General features: G+C 38.5%; 1 protein-coding gene across 1 annotated transcript; it reads left to right on the top strand.

Annotated features, from left to right (window-relative positions):
* The first annotated feature begins 29 nt into the window (after positions 1 to 29).
* On the top strand, positions 30 to 18,093 carry bicral (BICRA like chromatin remodeling complex associated protein). The gene is made up of 13 exons (XM_015363134.2): positions 30 to 445; positions 5,802 to 5,850; positions 6,449 to 6,494; positions 6,735 to 6,783; positions 7,201 to 7,266; positions 7,668 to 9,392; positions 9,646 to 9,727; positions 10,124 to 10,218; positions 10,521 to 10,570; positions 11,386 to 11,531; positions 11,967 to 12,061; positions 12,309 to 12,411; positions 12,886 to 18,093. The coding sequence occupies exons 3-13, from the start codon at positions 6,454 to 6,456 to the stop codon at positions 13,563 to 13,565; spliced, it is 3,132 nt and encodes a 1,043-aa protein (XP_015218620.1). The 5' UTR covers positions 30 to 445; positions 5,802 to 5,850; positions 6,449 to 6,453; the 3' UTR covers positions 13,566 to 18,093.
* Positions 18,094 to 20,699: the final 2,606 nt, after the last annotated feature.

Below are 20,699 nucleotides of genomic sequence, written 5' to 3'. Positions count from 1 at the left end.
AGAAAAATGTCCCGTTGAACGCAGGTTGCATGTACAGATGCACTGCACAGTAAGTGCCTTTTTTATTTTACCCCGCCCCCTCGCGTCCGAGTTTTTGAAGTTTTGCAAGTTACGTTTCCCGAATTCACTAGCGAGTTGCTTTCTTTTACAAAAAAAAAAACGGCGTGTTTTAATGAGATTTTTTCCAAAGCTGCTTCTCTTTGATAAATAAAAACGTGAATCAATCAGCTGGTACTGTATGCTCCTTAGAGTGTGCATAGCTTTAACAATTTCTCCTCGCTATTTCTTCATGTGCACTGAGCGGTATGTGTGTGCAATGCTAGTGGTAGTTTCCTCGGGGCTGCCTGCTTGCAGTTGCTGCTGACTGCAGGAGCGGCACTGCCCCGCCGGCCCCTGATGTGATGGCGAGGAAACCCCGTTGACAAGGCACTGCTTTTTCATGACGGTGAGTTTCCCTTTGAGTGTATTATAATTTTGTGATAAAAATTTCAAGGAAAAAAAACACACAACCTCCTTCCTCCCCTTCCTTCGGGGAGGGAAGAGAGTGAGAGAGAGGGAAAAAAATCTATCTGAGACAGAAAAAAGGAGAGAGAGAAAAATATATATATAAGAGTGAGAGAGGGAGAGGAGGAGGAGGAGGGGGAGCGAATTAAAAGTTGCCAAATGGAGATATTAGGTTTCAAGAGGGGTGAGACAGGAGCAAGGGCTTGCCTCTTTTTTTTAATCGTCTTGATGTTATGCAAATTTAAATAAATATTTATGGCTGTCCATTATTTAAGTCTATTTTGGGACGATGAATAGAAACCCGAGGTTTCCAAATAAATAATGGGAAAGTGTAAGCCTACGTTAGGTTTCAGGGCCAAACCAGAAGACAAAAGCAGAACGAAAATGAGGTTTGAATTCATAGCAGCTTTAAAGGAACTCCAGGGTTTTTTTTCTCCCTTTTTGTAGCTCGTAATTATATAGGTTTTGTTTTAGCGAAAACAGGCTCTTTCTACATGGAGTTTAAAAAAAAGGGGAAACGAAAAGAAAGCCTAGTGGACGACTTCACCTCGACGAAACGTAGAGGGAAATGAGAAGCGATTTGTGATCACAAGCGACTACGATTGTCTGTCATTTCAGTCTATTTTTGGACATTAAAAATTGCTATACATTACGTTTCTAAAAGGCGAAGACAGGATAATAGGTTTTCGAGCTCGGTCTGAAAGAGCTGGAGAGAGACTGAGGGGAGTCTGGGTGTTTTTGCTGATGCAAAGCAAATTGAGTAACAGAAATATTTCAGTGACTCAGTGATTGAACTGGTTTAAAATTAGTGCCTTTTTCCCTTTTGTTTTACGCCCCCTTGATCACCATCAGAGATTCAGAGAGGAAGAAAAAATAGAAAAAAAAATCTCCTCCCTTTTCCATTTTGATTTCTAGCAGCATTAAAAGTGTTTCATCTACCTGTCGTGGATCTTCGTTTCCCTTATCTCGCGTGGAAACGACACTTTTTTTTTTTCAAAAATCTACAATACATTGAGATCTTTCGCTTTTAAAACTATATGTTACCGTTTCCCGGCTCGTGTTTTTGCAGAGGGTTGAAATGAGGATATCTTAAATGATGTACTGTAGCAGTGTGGAGTTGGAACGACGAATAAAAAGATTTTCATTTTGATACGATTTTAAGCTTGTGTGAAAGCTATTTTGTATTTATGCTTTATTTTTTCCTAAATAAAGAGGTACAATTGAAATGTATGTCGGGAGTTTTCTTTACAAACAATGGTGAAGGTAGGCTTCAAAGAGAAACTCGTGTTGCTTTGCCTATGCCTATTAGTTACGTATGTTACGTGTAAACTGCCCTTCGAGATTATCTGACTGGTATTTTTATGATGATTGATTTTTAGGAGGATAGTATGTCTTTGTATGACTAGCGTAAAACCGATTTATATGTGTTATGATTATAGGACGGAAGCTTAAGTAGGCTTCATTTCAACATCGAATAATGTTTGAATCGTTATTCTTACATAATGTGCGGAAATGGCTTGTATGGCTGATCACAATGCTGTTTTCAGTTGGGCCTTATTTTATGTATTCGATTTTTAAAGTCAGTTTACCGATGGGGAGAAAAAAAACAGTTTGTCTCAAACTTTTTCAGATACGAGGGGATACATTTAGTAACACTATATTTCATTAAACGTCTTTGTTGCTTGGCATCCAGCCAGCGTCTGTGGCGCAGTTCTCCGGCGGCCGCCATTTTAATACTAATCAATGCTGTTTGCTGGATTTGAAAACCTCCACTGTCACTTCTGTGCAAAGCTGTGCTTTTTCGTCATTAGCTGTGAACCATGCATCTTTACAAAAAGGTTACTTCATCACATTTTTAACATAAATTGGAGGAAATATGAAGTCCCCACAGTATTCCAAAAGGGCAGTTGGTTTCAGCCAGTCTTCAGGATCTAGAGGACATACACAACTTTTCTACACGTGCTTACTATAGGCATAATTTCAGTCGAACGATTTTTGTTGAACGACTCTCGAAACGGTTTCAACCAATATGTGAAATGCAGATATTTTACTACCTCAGTTTCAGAGTGTATTTTTTGATGCACTCAATTGTTTACTGCCTGAGGAACATACAGTATGGTTCTAATACTGCAAACAATTGATACAAAATATTTTTCTTATATATTTAATTATTGAATACAATGGGGGTTTGCAGGAAGAAATAACTGTTGCGTGAATTTGCTGTGAATGTGAAACAATTTTTGCAGTGGTATTGTATTTTTCCGATCAAGCCAATGCAGTAGTTCTATCCCAATCTAAATATGCATTGAAATTGAATTTTCAAACTGTTTTTGCTATATATGTCTACTGAACAGTGTTCTTTGGGTGGCTACTCAACCATGTTCAGGTACAATGTAAGACTCTTCTTTTTGAGCTTCTTCACATGCGGTACTATACAGTTAGTGGTTTGCAATGATTTATATTGGGCATTCCAAAGCTGGGACAGGGTTTAGCAGTCTTTATTACACTCTGGTTAACATACTGCACTGGAGCTGTCTTGGGTCCTTGCTCTTTTCACATCAAGAATTAGAGATATAAGGATCCTTGTAGAATTCAAGGTTTTCACAGTATTTTCACATTTCAAGTTTATATAATAGCAGTGTTTTGTGTCTTAATTAGAAATCTTACATGATTTTGCCCATTGAGCAAACACATGTCCTTGTTGGTTGTAGCTCTAGGATCTATATTTTTTTAGCTACTTTTTTATTTGGGTAGTTCCAGGGAGTCTTGGCTTTTTCAGTTGACATGAGTGAATTAAAGATGCGAATAATTAGTTGTCGTGCATTTGGTTTTATTTAAATACTGTTCTCATTTTTTCTGTTTATACTGTGGTCAACATTAAAAAATATAGCTGTATATAGCACAGTTTGTATATGTGAGTTTTTTTAAATGACACTAAGAAGGGTGGTTTAAGACTAAGTGCTGTTTTTCTACATTCTCTTAGTTTGGCCATATGTGACACTTTGTGGTTATACGTTTCTAGTGAAAATACGTCATTTTAGTGAAAATGTATTGCTGGTATGTGTATGCATTTGTATGCATTCGGGGTCTTGAGTGTGTTACTCTCATGTCTTTCAACAACAAGCGCTCATTTTGTACAGCAGATATGCATGCAGAATCTTCCTCTTTATGGAAATGTACTAGTTATATTGCTATGTATGTATAGTCCTTGTCACAATATTAGCCAGACTTCTTAAATTTAGCAAAGTTGCTTTTAACTAACTTAAATCTTTAGTCTAATCAGTTTTCTTCTATTTCATGTTATGGTAATAATAACTACAAATCATTTGCGTTCCAGAATAGTTCTTTACTGAAAAACATGATGCCATGTTTCAAAGAAGATAAATGCACACTGCAGCAAGGAATGTCTCAGAATAGATTGCAGCACACAAATTTCCCTGTAATCAATAATGTTGTGCAGAAATGTTTGTATGAAACTGCTGTATTCCATATGCCATCTGGGCTGTTATTTTTTAAAAGCGATACTTGAACACGTGACTTTGATATCAGATTCCTTGGTGTGTTTTGCCATTTTCCATTTGCTGTGCCTTCTCTTTATTTTATGAACTGCAAAAAAGGGCAAGGCCTTTTTGTGTCATTTTAAAAATCTTTGTAAAAAAGTAAAGCTTTGGGATTAAAACATGATATGTCCAAATGACTGTGGCCGTGCGTTTTTTACCTTTTTTTATTTTTATTTTTTAGTGTGATCACTAAAAATAAAAACTCAGATTTGCTGCAAACTATACTGCATGTACATATGAAGGATCAATCTGTAACAAATGCGATATATGTGATCATTGCCTATCTTTGTTATTAAATAGGATTGAAAAAAAGGTCTGATATGTTGTGGTAATGCAGTGTGAACTGTCATAAATGCAAACATTAAGTTCTTTTGTTTTCCAAAAAAAGTCCTGTGCAAATTCCAAACACTAATTACAATGTGCAGTTGACTCAAAATTGGGGATTGTAATGTTTTTATGATAATTTATGATTTAACTGTATTTTTAATGAGCCCTTATTGTTTTTGCATTGCACTTAAATAAAATAAATTGATTTTGCTGCAGTTTTGATGTAATATCACTGGCAATGTAAAATACTACCAAGATGCAGAGCCGCATTCGTTTGTAAATATGTATGAAGTGTGTTAATTTTTATGTAAATACTTGTGGAGCATTTTACTTTATGGAGCATACTTGTAATTTAATAGGAATTAAAATCTTCACCTACTGTATTAATCTGAAAGATAGCAGAGTGTTCAGATAGCAGTCCATCTCCAATATAAATAAGTACAGTGATGCCACATAAACATCATTGTCATAACCTTAAAATGTACAACAGTGGAATCTTAACAGGTAGCAACCTTCTAATTTTTATGGTCATGTAACTTATTGAACTACTGAAAGTTCATTCTGTAGTGCACAGTTCAGTATTTCATCAGCAACATTGTGAGTGTCTGTTTAAAATAACACTAGCCAATTTCCTATGGCCCATTTCTATTTGTTGCTCATTTTGAATTTAGGCAGTTCTGCAATGTAAGTTTGTATGAGTAAACCCCTTCAGCAAAATTGCTTGCTCTGTAGCTTCTCAGTTAAAATGCTGCTTCACTGCTTCATTGACCTTTTGAATGTAAAATGCATCTATGGTATCTCTTTGAAGTGGAGAGCACTGAAACAGTAAAAATCTCTTTCATGTTTTAGATCAAGTGACAAAACGTGAACTGCATTTGTCAAAAATTGCAGTGTCTCAAGGCAATAAGCTAAACCACATGTGTGTTTTTGTATCTTTTAATATTCTGCTTAATGTAATTTAAAAGAAGATGGTTTTTGATTTCTTGGAAAGAAACAGGTCACTGGTTCAGTTACCACTTCCATTGAAAACAATGTTGACAGTTCCTGTTAACATGCTTCAGTAACAAATCAAGAAGATATATAGTCCAGGTCAACCTCCAAGAGAGAACTAGGAATCCTTTAGGAAATATTTACCTCAAAGCCTTATAAAGCCTTATAATTGCCTATAAGCAAGGAATAGTGGTATATCTCAGTTTGTCAGTATGGTGCCCCAAAACTGTTTCACATAAGGTGCACATTATGACCTAGAGGTTTTCCTTGCCATGGTGATTTGTAAATGTATTTTAGAGAAAGCCATCTTGATCCTAACGTTCTTTGAACCCTGTCCATGCCTGACACCAGAGCAGGTTTTTCATCACTGTACAATAAGCTTGATGTGTCGTGATGAACCTCCCTTCTTTCTTCACACAGGAACTTAAAGGTGTTAAATGATTGTCTTCATGAAGTGGCTTGGAAATCAGTAAGTGTTGCCTATATTTATTTGTAGTGCATCTCTTTATAATAGCTGTTACATTGAAATTTAGTCAGTACGATACATGAAAGCAGCATTTTTTCTGTGGACGCCTCTCTTTTAACTTAAAAGATTTTTGTTGTTACCTTTGTGGAGAAAAAAATGATTAAAAACTCAGTCAAATTATTTATGCTGCAAAAATTGGACACAATAGCACATTTTATTTAAAAAGACACGTAGAAAGTCTACAAATCAAACATGCACATTTGAATCATTTTGTACTGGTTAGAGAGGATTTAACTCTTTGGAAAAACATTGGTCTTTAAAGACAATACTGATTTTCTTATGTTAAGCCTGTTTTCATTATATCTTTGTTGATTGCAGTCTTATTTTACATGAATTTTTAATCTGTAGATATAACCATATTCCATTAATCAGTATAAATGCATCATATGTAATATAAATTAACCTCAAGACATTTGACTTCAGCATCGGGGTAATAGAGTTAGAAGCAAATTGTAAGAACAATGAGTTTTTGTACTTTTTCTGGCTAAATAACATTTTCTGTCTCATCATCAAAATTAACATGATGTTCTCAAAACTGTAGTTGTCATGGATGATGATGATGACCGCCGTCTTCTAGATATTATAGGGTAAGAGTCTACTCATTTATCAAACTCTACAAAGTGCAATTCAAGCAAAAGCAAATGTGTATGCACACAAGCAGCACGTAACAGATTCCTTGCCATATTGGTTTTGCCAAAGTAATCAATTCGAATGTAGCTTTTTGGAGATTTGTGGTCTGATGTAATGATTCAGGATGTTTTCTCTTGGACTGTTAATGAGATTGTATCGCAATGAGAAGTTTCAGCTCTTTTATTTTTCTCACACAGAGACGTGCAGGCATTAAATGATTATCTTCATGGTTCAAACAGTAAATCAGTAAGTGTGCTGTTCTTGTTCATTAAATTTAAATCCCTTCATTTCTTCAGGGATCAATTAATAAATATGTTTCACAATCTTCCTGCTTCTGCAAAAGTGAATCATGCTAGAGACGTATTCTCAGTGGGGTCTTTCATAATTATGATTAATGAAAACTGAGCCACCATATGAAGAAAACTGAAAATCTCCCACAGTGTTTTTGGATATATTTTATTTCTGTTGCATGTACATCAAAAACAATATAATGTTTAAGTGTTGAAAACACGTTAGGTAGTCTGTACTTGAGTACTAGGTGTTAATGGTTTCCTTCAGCTGTACATGTGTAAGATGATTTAGACAATGAAATTGGGATAGAGCTGACTTCTCTATGATCCTTTGCTATAAGGGAGTACAATTAACACTCGGTGCTCTTTCCAGATTGATGAAGATGACCTGAACAGTGCTACATTCGGTTCAGCTAATTCACTCTTCGCCAGTGCTTCAGTGAGTTCATTGGCTGTGCTTGCATAGTATAGGTAACTTCACAGAAAGAAGTAGATTATGGCAGTGATAAAGATGACAGATTGCTTTCATCTCCTTTTATATGGCACTGTAAGTCTACAGACTTAGTACAATTTCACAGAAGTCTGACATTATTTCCTGTTTATTCTGTCATATTTCAGAGCTTGCTGACGCAGTGCAAATCATACCTCCTTTTAGATGCTCTATTATGATTTAATTAACAAAATGCTTATTATTTTGGGACTAAGCAGAAAGCTTAGTAGTGTAGATACAGTGCCTTCAGCTAAACATCAAGTTAAAATGTTGTTTCTTGTTCTGTTTTCTATGTAGCATTTTTCATTCTTGTTTTATGATTAATTCATTATATTTCTCCTGCTGTGCAGAATGCAGACCCCAGTTCCACTCTGAAGGATGTGAGTAACCACCTGGGGAACACAGGTGGCGATGGACTGCAGCTCTCCAGCAGCCTGCAGTTCATAGAGGAGGAGCTAGGGGGTGCTTCTCCCTCTATGGGGGAGCTGGGGGAGGAGCAGCCCTTCGACATCCTGCAGAAATCCCTTCAGGAGGCAGACATCACAGAGCAGACGCTTGCTCAGGAGGCGCTCCTGGAGTCCTCCTCTCCTTCCTTGGGGGTGGCTGGGCAGCCCTTCTCTCAGCAGGTGGTGCCTAACTCCAGCTTTGGTGCCATGGGGCTATCCCACCTGCCTGTTTTGCAACCGCCCGCTGGGAGTCACTTTCCTGGCATGCAGCCGCATGGCTTCATTCACCAGGTTCATCCCCAGCACCTGCACAATGGCAGCCCGTCAGGCCACATCCAGCTGGTGGGCTCCTTCAACACTCAGCCCCCCATGATGACTATCAACAACCTGGATCGGCCTCAGATCTTGCTGAAGCCAGGACAGCCTTCTTCTCCAGGTATGGGTGGAGGGCTGTTGGTACAAAGACAGCCAAGCCACAATGCTGGAGGTGGACCCATGTTCAGCAACTCTGCTCCGGGTCAGGTTTCCATGCCTTTCAAGGGCTGTGGACTGCAAGCGCCTATACCGGTCCAGAACATCATCATTCAGAGAGGCCCTTCCTCCCAGCCTCTGAGCACTATGAACCAAAACCTAAAAGGTCCTATAAGCATTCAGCCGAAGCCTATCCAGGTGGGGCATCAGACTGTCTACAACATCAGCAGCTTAGGAATACAGCCTCCACCATCACAGCATCAAGCACAGCAGAGCAGTCCCTATGCCTCTGCAAATTCCCCGCAGGCAGGCCAGCAGCAGTCCCAGCAATCGCAGCAGATGACACTCAACATAGTCAACCAGCCAGGCCTGAGGAAGCCCACGTCAGGGCACCAAGTGATCAATCATTCCGGCAGTATCGTCATCCAGTCTCCTATGGGGGCCCAGCACCAGCAACAGTCCAGTTTGCATCAAAACCAGTTCTTGCTCCCCACATCTCTTTCCATTTCTCCAAGCTGCACAGCTACGCACAGCATCCAGGCCCTGAATGGACAGGTTCTGCAGACCCAGCAGGCTCAACTGATCCACAACCCTGCTGATCAAGCTTTTGGCAACAGGACTTTAGCCAACCCCTCTTACTCTGGGGCCATCCTGGCCAATCAGAGCACATCTGTGCAGCTGGTTGCTGGGCAGAACTTTGCTTCCTCTGGAGGGCAGCTAATTGTCAATCAGGGAGTGGTGAGCAGCCAGCTGCAGCAGCCCCCTCAGACAGTGGTACATCTTTCAGCGTCCCATGGGAATGTACCCAAAGCCAGGCCGGGGTTCCCTGCTGGTGGACAGGCAGGGTCCTCCATGGTTCAAGGCATGCAGATTCCAAACAGGTTTGCAGTTATAAACTCAGCAGGTTCTGTGCATCCTGGTTATGGAGCTCAGTCACAACAGGCTGTTCAGGGAGCAAGTGCCCAACAGAACCTGCAACAGCAACAGGCCCCAGTTAGACAGCAGGTTCCTGCCAACATGGGCCACCGATTCTTTCCCCCGGCATCAGAGGAAGCAGTCAATAGTTCTCAAACTTTAGGGAATCAAGGAGCACAGCACCAGCAGGTACAGCAGCAGCAACACCAGCAATGTGAAACACATCAGTTTGGGCAGAATCAGGTATTGGGCTACATTTGTTTATTTGCTTTGAGTTTGGCGCTGTTTAATGAGGAAACAATGTCTACGATGCTGAGTTAAAACTTTAACAATAATTTAGTACTCCATTTGCTGGAAAAGTTCATCAAATGAGTTTTGATGTCATGGAAGAGATAAGGAGCTCAATGTTGTATGCTTACAAAAGAAATCAAGCAGCACTATCACTGTTTTGCACCAATGATCTGCTTGTAATCAGTTTTGTTTCCCTGCTGTGCAGACTCAGAAGGAGGCTGGACTTTTTCCGAAGCTGCAAGACGGCCTCAGACAGCCTCAGCTGGCTAACCTTCTCGGTAACAAAGGCAAGCCTACTCACCACAGTTACTCCTCTACTTTGCTGGTCTCTCAAAACCAGAGTGCTCCGTCTTTTGTGTTTGCCTTCTATTTTCATTAAAATCCAAAGTATTTTTTAGGAGGAGTTTTTAAGACCGATCCTGAAATTTAAATTAAAAATTAAATATTGTAGTATTGTTTTAAGCAATACCTGTTGGAGACAAACCTTTTAAAAGAGACATTTGTAAATAACAATGCTGAGAGAATTGTATTAAAGAGAAAAAAAACAGGTTGTTACTTGTGAAATTTTTAGCACTGAATTTAGTATGTGATAAGTGATAACTTTTTTTGGATATTAAACTTTCTTTCCTTAACTCATGTTCAGTTGTACAGTGGAGTCAATGTTTTTCCTCTTTGATTCACAGTTAACAAAGGCTTAAGTGCAGCGTCAGCACCTTTGGATAATGTGCACCTGGCAAATAAAGCAGAGGTCCAGCATCTGCATCAGCCGAACACTCAGGTATGATGGCTGGTTCAGACCCATACAGTCAGAGCTGCTTTGACTTCCGGTTTATGGTTCATTTTGCATCGTATTTTGAAAATGGAAACTTGTTCTGGAATTTGTCTTCCCCATTATGTCACTTGGTCAGGTTTTGAATATGTTTTGAAAATTAAGTTGTTTCACTGGAAGAAGGTGTTTTCACTGGTTTCACCCCAGTTATTTAGATAACGGTGTCCTTTTCTCCATTGAAGAGGCTGTTAGAAAACAAAGCTATGGATAACACAGTTGGTTTGGTAACAGCGTTATTTTATTTCTTGCAGATCAGTGCCCACAAGAGGCCTGCTTCTCAGCAGTTAACAAAGGGAAACTTGTAAGTGTTAGTTGTGAGAACATATTTTATTGGGAATGTTTGGGAATGAGCAGAGTTCACTTTTGTAAATGGTCTTAACTGTGTTTTTGCCACTTTCAGTATCTTTGATTTTAATTTCTGTCAGTTACTAACCATATTTAATTAATATATAATTAATACTATTTGAAAAAATTATATAAACACTTGTTTCTTTAAACCCACGTTTTCTCTCAAGATAAAGCATCACTTGCCAAAGTAGTGAATGAAACCGACATTGTGCACACTTCAAAGACTCTGCATTCTTGTTTGTCTTTTGATTGTTGCACTTGTCCCTGATATTTAAATACTAAGTGAATTGTACAAAGTTGACAATGACAAAATGGTATTCTCAGCAGAAACAATCATGCTGATTACTTACCAGTTAGATAAAAGATTCCATTACACCTTTGCTGTACTCATTTGCCACTTCCATGTTTGTAGGTAAGCCCTGCAATATGTAATAGAAAAACACTTACAGTATGTTACATGGGATTTCTGGGTTACAATCCTCTAGTGCTGGGTTCTAAAGCAGTAATTGATTTAAAATAACTCAGTTACTTCAAAGTAATCTGTACACTCTAATGATGTTGAGTTAGGCTTCAGGTAAATCGGTTTTGAACTCAGTTGTTAAACGTGTGGACGGGGCTCATGAAATAAATAAATGTACCCAAATCGTGCCTGTCAAGATTTATGTTTTGTGTGCACATGATTCTGATGTGTGCCTGTGGTATATAAGACTTGTTTAGACATTAGCGATCAGCTGTGTTTTGTGATTCTCCCTGCTCTTTCTTGTGCAGAATCCTCCAGCAACTGCGAAAGGACCAAGCTAGTGTTCAGGCTGTTGACAAGTCTCCCTTCTCCTCTGTGGATGATGCCATCAAAAGGCTACTGCCCTACCACGTCTTTCAGGGCTCCTTGCCTACTGATGAGGATTTCAAAAGAGGTGCTTCATTATCATCTGCCTTCAAACGAAGTGTGTTTTATGCTGTACATTGCAAGCATGCAAGATCTTGGCAGAGTTAAGGTCAATTTCAGTTTTTCATTTACTGTAAAATTTATTCTTCAAACAGATCGCCGTTTCCAATTCCATGAATGAAAAAAAAAAATGAATTAAACTGAAAAACTGGATTTGAGCCCAATTCTGGAACTTAGCAATACAAGAGAATAAGCAACTAACATAATAACTGTAAAGTATTGTACAGTTCAGTATACTCAGTATTCTAATTACCTGCTTGTTTCCCCATTTGATATTAGTACTTTTTTCAAGTAAATTCTGTGTAGATTCCAAAATTAAGATGAAGAATGAAGCAGAAAATATGTGCCTTGGGTATGGAAGGGTATGGAAGAATTGAATTTCTTTCTGTTCTTCCTTCTTCAGTGGATAATGAGTTTGAGGCAGTTGCAACACAGGTACTGAAGCGCACACAAGCCATGTTGAACAAGTACAGACGACTGTTGCTGGTGGAGGGAAAGGTGAGTCTGGAATTAAAACCGGGTGTTCTATTGGCATATAGTAGGATTTTCAGGCTGCTTGAGCGGCTCATGACCAGGGGAAGAAAAAGGCCAGTCCCATGAGCAGTGTCTTCTCTTATAGCATTTGTGTGCTTATTGTTACTACTGGCATTAGATGAGAAATAGATGTTAGATAGTCTAGATAGTTTAAAATAGATGAGAAGTTAAATAAATACTAGAGATTGTTCATTTTTCTGTTTCCATCTAGCGAATGAGTCCATCATCTGAAATGGTGATGATTGACAGAACCTTTAATCAGGAAGAAAGAGCCAATCTTACTCAGGACAAGCGCCTGGCACTTATGGATCCAGGTAACATTGTTGTTTGCAGAAGTAAAGTTAACTTTAGAGAGGTTCTCTTTATATTTATCATTTTGCTAAGAACTGTTAAGATGTGTGTTGGCATCTGTGTTTGTGTTTGCAGCCTGATGAGGGCATATCCCTAATAACAAGCCTGTTTTTTACTTAGTCCTCCTGAAGAACAAAGATTTTAATTTGGAAAAGAATGAAGGGATTAAGCGGAATAAAGCCATGAAATGAGACAGAACAGAACCATGTGAAATGTCTTAGATATATACACTGTATAGAATTTTTAATTTTGAAAACTGCATAATTCCATAGTTAGTGTTCAGTGTAGCTCTGAAATTTTTGCAGTAGTCCTGTTTTCACTGACTGTACTCTGTATGCGAGCAAGCAGAGATAAACTGTGATTAGGCATCCTATTCTTTAAGTAGGTACTAAATGGTTGCAGTTTGATGGTAACATTGTCCTGTCATCTCACTTCAGATGGCTTTCTGGAGGACTTCTGTTGCTTGGCCAAACCCACAGAGCAGGCGGCACAGGAAGCATTGGCCTCTCAAACTCCCTCCCCTCCAAACAGGACTGAGAAGGAAGGGGCTTCTTCTCCAAGGCTAACGGGGGGTCCCCAGGACACAGAGACCAAAACTGGGGCTCCAGGATCAGAGCAAAAGCAGCTATGTGGTGATGGGGTGGATACAAGAAAAGCCAGTCTGACTCCAAGCACGCTGTTACAGTGCCAATCGGGATGCAGCCCTGCGCAGGACAGGAGGGAGGACACGAAGTGTAAGGGCACGTTGGATTCTGCCGTCAGAAAAGCGTCTCAGCCTTCTCCTTCCTCTCAGAGCTGCAAGGACTCCATGGGTGACCCACCCCAGCAGGAGGTGTCCCTCAGTGAACACCTGGAGACTGCGATCAAGAGCATCTTGGATCTGAAGAAGACCCAGAAATGCTCCCTCAACAGTAACAATAACAATAATAGCAGCAGCAGCATTGTCTCTGCCCCCCCAGCTCCTGTACCGCACAGCACCACTGTGCCGCCCAGCGCCCCTCCTACTGCCCCACACCCGGGGCGCGGTTCGGACAAGCCTTTAGAGCACAGCCAGGGGCCGCTGGCTGACACAGACTCTGTTCTGGAAGCAGCTGTAAATAGCATCTTAGAATGTTAGGTGGTGCCATGCTGGTTTTTAAAACACATTTTTAATTTATAATTTTCCTACATCCACCGCCGACAGCTCAGAGACGAGGACTGTAAGAACTTGTGGAAAAGAGGAGGAGTAGGTTTCTGTACGCTCGGGTGCAGAAAGAGAGGAAGAAATTGTACATCCTATTTACTATTCCCCTCGGCAAACACGTAATCATTTTTTCGAATTCTGTGTACAGTCATTTATATAAGAACTTGAGTAAGGACAGATATGTACATGACTTTAGAAGGGCAAGCAATATGGAAAGCACAAAAACGACCTCTCTCATATTTCAGTGGCCCCAGTGCACAGCCCTAAATAGGTTCTGCTGAAATAAATGGGAGTCCGTGACATTGCTTTTTGCGTTGCTTGCTTTACCTCAGTCAGGGTATGTATGTGTAAAGCTAGCTCAGGACTGAAGGAGATCATTTAACTTACACTTGCAACCCAAGACATTAATGTGATAAAGTGGGCCGAAGCCTTTGCCTTTACCAGAGCCCACATGGTCCTCACAGTGTCCGGCAGGTGATGTTCACACTGAGATGATATACGCATGACGTCTGTCTGAGAAGGGTGACAAACAGTGCAGGAATTAATCTGACCAAGTTGACAAAACAGGCTTTTATTTTATTATTATTTTTATAACTTGAAGAATAGTATTTTTGTTCATGTTTTTGTTTGTACCTTAAAGGTATGTGACCTTAATGCTTGGAGAAATCTGTTATGTGAAGGGCAATTTTTTAACCTCAGATTGAGGTGCAGATGTTAAATGGTATAAATGTTAATGTACGGTTATTATTGCTATTTTTGCTTCTTTTTCTTTTTTTATGGATTTGTTTTTGCACAGTTCACAGCCCGACAATAGTTACATTCACGCTAATGCTCAGTAAAACACTGAAGTCACTAAAGACATATTGTTTTCGCTGAAAGGCAATTTTTCACAGAAGATATCCACCGTATGAAGCAGTAGAACAGTCTTTTAATCCATCCAAATTAGTATCTCTTTGACTTTGGTATCACATTGTTGCTTATAAATACCTGATACCCTGCTCTACAGGTGGTGTAAGGCAATAATAAGATTTAAGTATTTAACATGTTATTTACACACCTTCATCAAACATTGAAGGTGCATGTTGCAAAAAGAGAGCACTTGAATTATCCAGTCACTAAAAGTCCCCTCACCTTAAATGTTGCAAATGAAATAATGCCCACGAATATGTATATTAGGATGGACTTAGTCTTGCATAGTGAAGGAAAGAATAGTGTATAACACTGCTAAGTACTGCAGTAGTTCTTTGTCGTGATGTAGCATAAGATTTTATTAGTTTATTTCATAAAAGTTTTTTTCTTCTTTTGATATGCGAGACAGACTGGTCATTTGAATAACAAAGTGATTGTATTGATCATACTTCATACTTTAATTCTAAGATTTTCAAATCTAGTTCCATCAGCTTGAGCCAAATCATTATAAAGAAATTGAATTTCTCAGTGGTTACGAGGCACACTTGTGTCGTTATAGTCGTTGGTCAGGAGAATTTCACCAGCACTTATTCTGAAGTATCTAAATGTTAAATGATATTGCTCTATTATGTTTTTCAATTACGTACCCTTTTTTGATATATCGGACATCTATATAAAAGGTCAAACAGTTTGGAAGATGTCGGAACTAGTTTTACAGGTTATAGCTACTTCCTAGGTACATTAATCACAAGAACTATGTTTTCTGAATTTCTGAAGGTGTTTGTGTGATGAACATAACTGCGGTTCTGAAAGAGGAAATGCTTGTATTAGTTTTTTAGTCTCAAGGTTCCTGTATGAAATATCCAGGCCTCAGTATAGATGCAGTCTTTTCGTTAAGCAGATGATAATTTTACGCTAATATTTTATTGTCACATAAAACCTTTGGTCTCATCTTGCGCTTTATGTAACTGACGATCACACGTTTGAAAGCTGAGGGTGGTGTGAAGTGTGTTTAAAAGGAGTCATGTCCGTGTCTAGTGGTTGCTTTGTCAGAAAGTGTGGCTTGGGAGTAAGTGGGTATTTATTCATTGTATGAGAATGGTCACTTTGGGTGGATTTTTTTTTTTAGCTTCAAGATATTTAACTTGGATAGGTAAAAGCACAGAACAAATGAAATATTCACAGTGGAGGATGCTTAAAAGTACTGGCATTGCCTTGTGTTAATGTAATGTTATGTGTTGTGAAGCACTTTGACCCTTCGATTATGCCATTTGGCCTGATTGCAGAATGACCAGTGATTGGTCACAGTGGAGAGTTGCCCAGCAGTTCACGTGTCTCTGTTTGCATTTCCAAGAATGTTTACTGCAATTGTGTAAATATTTGTGGTTATTTTTAATTTAATTTAGCAAGTATGTGCCAATTTTACTTATTTAAAAACAAACTATAGCCCCACTGAAGCCAGGTTGGTTTTGTCATGCTGTGTATGGCAGGTGTGAGAGCACTGCTTTCTCTTCAGCACCAGCTCCTTTTCTTTAGGCTTCTGAAACTGTAGGAAATCCATTCACTGTGGCAATCTTACAGAACTGAAGCCCAAATTAATGTGAGCTACTGTGCCATATCCTAATTTAAATGAGTTCGATCTTCCCAATGTCTGTGAAGCCATTGGTGCCCCTCAGGCCTTGCTCTCCTACAGTAGGGCATTAGTAAAAACGGACAAAAAGAGTTACGTTCTTTCATGTAGGGCTGAAGAAAAGGGGAGTATAGATCAAGGACAAGATTAGGGGTCAGACGTCGTGATCTTGTAGAAAGACGTTTTTGAATTTGTAGTGAGCAGAATGGATTTTTAAATTAATTTGGCTGTATTTGTTTACTTTGAGTACTGCTATGTGCACTATTTTAATTACTTGATATATTATGTAAAAACCCTTTGTTTTTCTGTGCGTGTGGCTTTGTTTGAATAGGACAGATATGTTGTATGAGGAAAAGCAGTCAGCAAGTCAACAAGATAGCCATGCTACAGGAGTCCTCCTGTATGGACTCTCAGCTGAGGGATGCCCTGAATCAGATGTGCTGGAACTGAGTGTTATCACTGTCAGATAATAAGGCCTCAGTCTTTGGAAGACCCTGTATCTGATTATAGAAGTGGTTGACATAAATCCTGTTTCAGCTCTCTTGGCATTAATGTCTTTAGAGGTAGGGACTGTTTGTATCAGCATATTTAAAGCTCGGTTAAGTCAGGCAGCCTAGGGGGCAGATAAATGAAACGGAAGACAGCAAGCATCTTAAAGGAGATGATCGACATAGGAAAACATTGAGAATGTATGTTGTAGCTGAATTTGGTTTTCAGTACTAGCACTAGAGGAAGCTAAATGGGTTCTGCCTTCCTTTAAGGTTTTTCAGATCTCCTCTTTTAGCTCAGTGCCTCTGTGTTTTTCCTGGCATGCACTGAAGAGGCCCTTCTGTAGTCGTGAAAGCAGCAGAGGCTCAGCAAGGATATAGGTACACCAGAACCCTTTTGTAATTCAATGGGAAATGGGATCCTGCCTATTGGAATAAAAGGAGACACTTGACTTTTCCTATTTGTTATTTCTTCTGACTGTCAAGACATGAATGCTGTATGAAGCCATGGAAAATATTACAGAAAGCACTCCTCTATACATAATGCCTCAGTGCATCTGAGGTGTGGGCCAGTGACTTAAATACAGAGTTCAAGAAATGTGTGAATGTCCCATGCCTGAAATTAATAAGCAGTAGAATGGGCAGCACACCAGAGATCAAAGAAAATCATTTTACGTAGTCCTTATTCCCCTTTTTGTTTCTAATGCTACACTACATTGGTTGTCCTCAGTCCAACCAAAAACAAAAGGCAAATAGATTTTTGATTAAGTGCATTCTGCTCTGTGAACAAACCTAAACTCCAGTGCTTTGAAAAGGCTTTTCTTTTGCCTTAGGAGATAAGTATATTGATCCATTTGTTTTCTAATTGTTTTGCTGCTGCTTGTTTAAAACTGAATTAGTGTGGCCTTACCAGACTGACTTCCCATGTGGTGAATAAGTTGCTTCATATGTGCTTGGTGATTAAATTTCATGGCTTTGCATTTTTTTATTTGTTCATTTGTATAGTATTGGTCTCACTTGAAACATGATTTGTATACAGTTTTTTGTATAAAAACATAAAAAAGAAAAAAATTAAAACACAAACTATAAATTTTTTGTAAAATTCCAAGAGAAATGGCAGTTATTTTTGTTATGTTGGATATGATGCGTTAAAAAAAACAAGTTGTTAAGATATATTGTTCATTCTTAGTTTTTGTTTTGTCTGGATGTTCACAACAACAAAATGAGATAAAAAATTGAAATGAATTTTCAAATACAGCCAAAGACTTGCAGAAAACTGTGTTCTCTCTATTTATTGTACACAGTATGTCTGGATAGTAAGAGTGTGTTGGTGTGCAATTGTCTGCTTACATTGAGTGTGTGATTCCATTGTACACGTCTTGTGTATTTTTTAAGGTGTCTCTTGTTGACAATATTAATAAAAAAACAAACGGCAGTTTTTTTTTTGTCAAACTTTCATTCTAAAGAAAACTCATTTGTGCATAAGAAAAATATATTCTTAAATGATCAAAGTCATCTTTTAAAAAATTTACAACTAAAAAAATTTGCATTTATTGTAATTTATATAGCTCTGAAATAAAGACTTGGCTGACATGGACTGTAGAAACTGGAAGTTGTGTGCAGAGACATTGTAAATTACCTACATTCTGTATCTGATGCTCCAACTAATCTATCCAGTTTGGCTGAAATTGAATATGAAATCTACCAACAATTGCATGACGTATTTTTGTTTTTAGTTACTAGACTCCACTCTTGATTTTAAGAATTTGGCTGAACCACTACAGTAATGAGTCCTGATATTATTCAAGGATTAGAAAACTATTACCACTTAAAACTTCTTAAAAGAGAAACCTGTAGCCTAATCTATACTGTGCATCACGTCTAAAATTTCTAGGAGAGCATTACCCAGATTCCAAATACTGTACAAGATGGTGAAAATTTTGTACTTATTTAGATATGTACGATTGATACATTGGTTTTGGTTAAACTGTATTCATGCAAATCAAATTCCTTGGAAACCTTTTGCCACAAATTGGGTTTAATACGTACTATCGTTGTGAGATCGTGCAGACTAGACAGGCACTTGATGAATGTAATGACAGCAAGAGGGACAATGAGGAGGAGAAAGGAGAAAGCTCTAGAACCAGCACTGACCCCACACAAAACCATGAACTCTATTAATAGGAGTTTGTGATCAGATGACCAGAGATAAGATCTGCCAGGTATTTAGACAGCATTACTGTCAAGTCCATTTAAGAAGACATTTGTCTAACTTGACTTGAGCAATGAATGATTATTTGCCCAGTAACAGCTTCAACCACTGCTACAAATAAGGAGACCATTCTCATCACATGATTGAACTTTGCAATCAGCTGGTTGATGAAAACACAGCTCCCACATTCAGCAAAATGAATATCAGGAAGCTCATTTGTAGATTGTGGATCCCGTTATAATTTTATTGTTAGGTGTAGGTAATCCAATCAATCAAACAATATCTTTCCTTATTTTAACCTCTTTTTGAAAACGGTTTGCACTAACTTGCCCTGAGTGTTCAGAAAGTTAATAAGTTATTGGACAGCAGATTTATACAACTTATTGTTCTGCTGTACTTAGTTGAGTACAAGCTTGTATAATTTTATTGCAATGGCCAGGTTCCTATTTTTGCAAATAATATTTTTATTCTTAACTTTTGAAATTGAGCCTGATGTTTTTTTTGTCATTATTTTCTTTTTATGGAAATTGTGACGATTCATGCCATGCCTACACATTTCTACTCATTAACCCTTTTCTTATGTTTCAGCAGAGAGTCTTTAGGAAGGTAAGTGCATGTCTTTCATTTCTTGCTCAGTACCATAGTTTGGTTCAGAAGAGCTGTCAAAGATTACTGCTTCCATCTAGTGGTAAGGAAACAGAAATGCACTCATTTGATGAAGCAGAATACTGCTTTCTGTTGAAATGAGGAGGGGATAGATGCTGGGGTTCCTTCTGGTCCTTGTTTCTGGAATCCAGCAGGTTTTCTAGGTCTCTTTAACTGAGCCACAGCTTTACCACTGCGGAGAAGTGATAAATAGGTCCAGTTGAAACGGAATCAGTTTAACCCTTCTCTCTTGCATAATGCTTTTTATAAATTAGTAACAGAAAAAATACTGGATTCAGGATTCTGGATCACGAGGATGGGATATGAAGCTTAGGATGTGAGTCATAAGAATGGTCTTGGATCGCTTTAATGAGTTTCTCACATATTAATCTTGGATGAGCATCAAAAGAGCAATTTCCTTGTTTGTGGATTTCAAAGCAGAAGGTTTCCTTTTTTATCTGTAACTCTGTTTCTTATTATGTAATGCCATAAAGACTTCTAAAGAAGAATAAAATGCATATCGAATTAATTTGTAATCAAAAACTCAGTGCAATTCATATATTCACCAAAGGGTGGTGCTGCTACCTGTTGGGAAGAATTACACAGAACCCTTTTTAGAGCTAGGAAAAGGAGTTCAGGATCATGACAAGTACAGGTATGTTACATAGTAGCTGAATGCACAGCTGAAAGCAGGGTATTTATAATTGTGCACACAGTGTTTTCTCAGGAATTAAAAACAGTTATACTAAACAAAATGTTCATAACATTGTTCTTTTCATGTGTGCGTAGGCAACTATTTCACTGAAGAAAGATGCCCCCCCATTATTTCTCTGTGTCTTTAGAAGGCACGTGAGTGGAAAATATCTCTGGAGGAGGAAAACCACACCACTGCTAAAGCAAAAAAATAAATATTGACTTATACTATAATAAGGGTCTCAGTTCATGTAAAGGACAAAGAATTACTAAATCAGTTTTTACTGGACCTCCTGGTTGACATCTGATCTCCCTTCCTTAATATCTTGAGGACACTATTCTGAAAGAGTCATCCCTCAAGTCAAGGGCTGTACAACTTCCAGCTCCAAAGGGTGGCTTGGTCTTCTGATTATTCTTTCAGCTGAGGTCTAAATTATGCAGTTATGCTATTTGTTTAATTGGACCAAGTATTTGACCTTTCTCTGAGGTCT

The sequence above is a fragment of the Lepisosteus oculatus genome, chromosome 17 (assembly GCF_040954835.1).
Source record: "Lepisosteus oculatus isolate fLepOcu1 chromosome 17, fLepOcu1.hap2, whole genome shotgun sequence".
Taxonomy (NCBI): Eukaryota; Metazoa; Chordata; class Actinopteri; order Semionotiformes; family Lepisosteidae; genus Lepisosteus; species Lepisosteus oculatus.
This window is presented reverse-complemented; position numbering and strand designations above follow the sequence as displayed.

Excerpts from the sequence above, each read along its gene's own strand:
- bicral (XM_015363134.2), top strand. The coding sequence starts at position 6,454 with ATGGATGATGATGATGACCGCCGTCTTCTAGATATTATAGG. Across the intron at positions 6,495-6,734 it reads CGTCTTCTAGATATTATAGG|AGACGTGCAGGCATTAAATG; the intron begins GTAAGAGTCTAC and ends TTTCTCACACAG. Across the intron at positions 12,412-12,885 it reads CCTGGCACTTATGGATCCAG|ATGGCTTTCTGGAGGACTTC; the intron begins GTAACATTGTTG and ends ATCTCACTTCAG.